The 4,247-nt window shown below is 34.9% G+C and overlaps 1 protein-coding gene across 1 annotated transcript in view; it reads right to left on the reverse strand.

Annotated features, from left to right (window-relative positions):
• The window catches only part of LOC122272709 (O-acyltransferase like protein-like), a 15,352-nt gene extending 11,612 nt beyond the window's left edge, over positions 1-3,740 (reverse strand). The window contains exons 1-2 of the mRNA XM_043056647.2: positions 3,629-3,740; positions 1,195-1,387 (exon numbers count right to left, since the gene is read on the reverse strand). Coding sequence (XP_042912581.1) covers positions 1,195-1,354 — 160 coding nt within the window. The 5' untranslated portion in view covers positions 1,355-1,387; positions 3,629-3,740. The remainder of the gene's footprint in view (positions 1-1,194; positions 1,388-3,628) is intronic.
• Positions 3,741-4,247: the final 507 nt, after the last annotated feature.

Raw genomic sequence — 4,247 nt, forward strand, 5'->3', positions numbered from 1 at the left:
AGTTCTAAGTTAGGATCAGATAATAAGTCCATGATGAGGTGAGGCATGAGTTGATTCAGTAGTACATCAGTTGTATGGGGAATTCCCCTGGATTAAAGTTGTGAGAAGATGCAGTACGTCTTGGTCCTTCAGCAAGTCTTTAAGTTCACTGATGAGGCTAACAAGTCTGTGGGCTGTAGAAGTAGTCGTGTCCTTGGTCGTTTTTCTCTTTCGACTGGGACGGGCCTCGCACCCAGTGAAATTTGAGGTGTGGTTTTGCATGCAGTTGCAGCATTTAGCTGGGGAGTCTCGGCTCTTTCTGCACTGGAATGAATAGTGCCCTTCGGCACATTTCATGCATCTTGGGCTGGAGGAGCAGGAACGTTGGGTGTGGCCGAAACTCTGACATCGAAAACACTGCAGCGGCCGCCGGCCGCCGTGGTATTTCTCTATGCTGATCGGGATCTGCTTGATGCTCTCAATATGGTAGATCATCTCGTGATTGGCTAGCATTGTCATCTTAAAAAGTCTTTTTGAAGCTAAAGTGGTAGAAAATTTTTGGGTTTTATAGTGGTGACTTTTGACGTCTACTTAGAAATGGTAACGAAATATAAGAAATTAATGGATGTATGTGCGAATTTTAAAATTATTTTTGTATTTAAAAAAAATTAAATGAATTTATAGTACACGTTTTTAAATGGAAAGTGTAGAAATACCATAAGATGATGGATTATAGTTACTGTTTAAACATTGCAAAAGTTGTAATGCATACCTGCCAACTTTTAATCCCTTCCATTATTATTTTTCCCAGTGGTATTAAAATGGAATTAAAACTTCGATTTTAAGCAAACAAATACGTTGTATATGAGCAAACTTAAGTTAACAACCATGATAGTAACGCATATTAATATATGTGCTTAATTTTTGTAAGAAATGTGGTGATCAAAATCATTTAAAAATTAAGTTTATAAAAGAAAAAAAGTATATATTTACTACCACTTTAAATATGAAAACAAAATCTTCCGGAAAATCCGGAAGAGTTCGTAGGTATGGTAACGTACAAAAAGTGTGGTTCATAAATATATTTCAGTATCATAGATAATAGTTTGATCAGATATATCAGATATAAATAGTTTGAACCATGGATGGAAGCTTCTTACAAAACGCATTAAAAATATCGCAATTTTTTTCTCAAACTGCAAAATGTGAACTTACCGCCTTGACCCCAAGTACACGATAATGTTATAAACGCTAAACACAGACCCCAAGCCAGTCTGTGAGTGGAGCCATATAAAGTTGAGACAAAGACGCCTGGGTGAGCGTGCGCTCCTTGGTTCCACTTGTAAGTCAAAGTCATTATTGTAAAGAATGTCATAAATGATAGAAACCAGCCTATGGCATTAATATGCTGTTAATAAAAAGTTTAAGTTAGTCTGCAGTTATAATGAACAATATCATAAAGAGTTAAAATTCCTGATATATAATTTAATGAAACTATTTGCATTTGTAAGTGTTAAAGGAATTTAAATTATTATTAGTTAGAAACTGATTATTTTTGCGCATATTTACTCCAACGTTATACCTAAAACAGGGGTATAATCGGGATTGGAGATGCCAACTTGCTATGTTTTGTAAAAGAGTACTTTCTAGCGGAAACGAAATTTCAGTTATTTTTAGCTTAATATTGTAAGTCATTTTTTCCACCACTACTTATCAAAAATTTGAAGTATCATATAAAATGCATCTCTATTAATCATGTGGTTACTTTTCTAAAAAGTGAACGTTATAATCCTTATTCAATAAAACTTTTGCAGAAAGCGGAGCAGTTTCAATCCAGTTTATGGCGCCCGGGAACGACACCCCGTTTTTTAGCTCCCTTGCAATATCATTTTGGACCTGCCAAATCTGTGCTGTATCAATTGAAATTCCCACTACTACTCCTGCTGAATTACGTCAATCAAAGCTGGAAGATGATGAACTTCGAAAGATCATTGAAGCTTTAGAGAATCCCGAGAAACCAATAGACTTCGCCACCTGGACTGGTCGTGGTTATATCATGAACAAAGGACTGCTATACCGGTACTCGCCAGATTCAGATGAAGAAGAGGCGCAACTCGTCATACCCCTACAAAGAAAAACAGAAATCCTGAAGGAATATCATGATTCCCCAATATCAGGTCACTTTGGATCTGAAGGAACATTTCATCATATCGCAAAAAGATACTACTGGGATGGAATGAGAAAATATATAGCAGACTATGTTAAAAGCTGTGTTGAGTGCTGTCGCTATGAACCATCTAATCAAAAGTCTTCAGGGTTACTTCAAACTCTTATATACGCTCAACGCTTTGAGACCCTGTCAATTAACCTTTTCGGTCCTCTTCCGGAAACACCAACTGGTGAGAAATGGATTTTTATTGTCCAGGACTGTGCTACAAAGTGCACAGAACTATTTGCGTTAAGGGAAGCAACAGCCAGAGAGTTTGCCACAACTCTCATGGAAGAAGTCTTACTTCAATTTGGGTTACCCAGAAAAATAATAAGTGACAACGGTGTTCAGTTTACAAGTGCTGTCATGCAACAGTTATGCTATATCCTAAATATTGACCAATGTCTAACGCCTGTCTATCATCCTCAGTCTAACCCAGTTGAAAGAAAGAACAGAGAATTAAAAACTCGTTTGACCATACTGCTTGGTAATGACCATCAATCATGGAAAGAAAAGTTGCCATTCATAAGGTTTTCCTTAGACACTGCCAAATGTGAATAGACAGGACAATCCGCCACCTTTTTCCAATTTGCACGAGAATTACGAACACTTGATGATGTTAAACACGACATAAAAGCAGTTATTTAGAATGATAATTTCGTTCCGGAAATAACTCCTTATTTGAAACCAGAACTATACACCAAGTTCAGGAGAGAGTTGGAAAAAATCAGGATAAACAAAAGAAATATGCTGATATGAGTCACCGAGAAAATCCTATATTCAACCGTGGAGACAAAGTTTGGGTTAGCCTCCACCCGGTAAGCAAGGGTCATCTAAAGAAAACTAGTAAATTCATTCCAAAAAGAGATGGTCCTTACGTCATTGTTGCTATAAGACCTCCAACAACGTTCGATATTGCTGATCCCAATGAACCCGATAAGATTCTCGGCAAATATCATGTATCGGCCTAAGCCCCATTTTAAGAACACAATAAGTTTCGTGTTGCACATCAGATAACTCCAGTAGCTTCCTTGAGGAAAAGAGGGCTCCCAAAACGTATACAAGATGTTCAAGTAGCAACAGTTAAAATATATCCACAGGAGAATAAAAATGTATCCCAAATATATCCTTAAAATGTTTAATATCAAGACACCAATAGTAAGAAAGGTAACTTATCTTGATCATATGATAAACGGTAGATTAACCTGGAATGATCATATAAAAATCATAATTAGCAAAGTACACGCAGCAATAATCATAATCCAGCCTCTAATACACAACCGAAACTTTAAAGAAATTGGTCTAAAAAAGGCGTTGACAAAATATTTCCTTTTATATCCACTTACAACCTTTATGAACTAAAACGACAGTACAGTCAGGAATAAAAGTAAAATGTTTTTTGGTACACTGAAAACAATTGTAAAACAAACAAGATAATACTTCTGGTATATGGCCTCTTTTAGTCGCCAAGATGTAACCAACAATTAATCCAACAGCACAAACAGGAAGGTGAAAATGAATTGGTGTGTATCCTTTGACAGCATAAAAAAACCAATCACTGTAAAAAAAACGTATTTAAGAACTGAAAAAAAAACCTACTACGAAACAAACTACAAAATATTGAAGTCAAATACTTATTTGATTAGTCCTGTGCCTCGAGTTTGAGTAAAAAATGATGCAACAACTTATACGCATAATGCGTTGGTCAATAGCATGTTAAATTTTATAGCTATATAAAATGATAATTTGGGAAAATATACTTTTTCTAGAACAATAATAAAATAAAACAGAAATTTTTAAGCAAATATCTTAAGGGGTCACAGTACCTTTGCAAAAATTTTTTGAAATAAAGGTATAATCATTCATTTTGACGATGCCTTACATGCTCATTTAAGTTATAATCAATAATTTATCTTCAAAAAATGATTAAGCTGCTTAATTTTTTTTTAATTTTAAAAAAAGTTGAAAAAATTCTAAATTTTTAAATCCCTAAGGCTTTTTTATTTTAACATATTTTCAAAAAAAGTTTATTTCATAGTGCTTGCAATATTTATCTGAA

Source organism: Parasteatoda tepidariorum, chromosome 1 (genome assembly GCF_043381705.1).
Source record: "Parasteatoda tepidariorum isolate YZ-2023 chromosome 1, CAS_Ptep_4.0, whole genome shotgun sequence".
NCBI classification, from domain to species: Eukaryota; Metazoa; Arthropoda; class Arachnida; order Araneae; family Theridiidae; genus Parasteatoda; species Parasteatoda tepidariorum.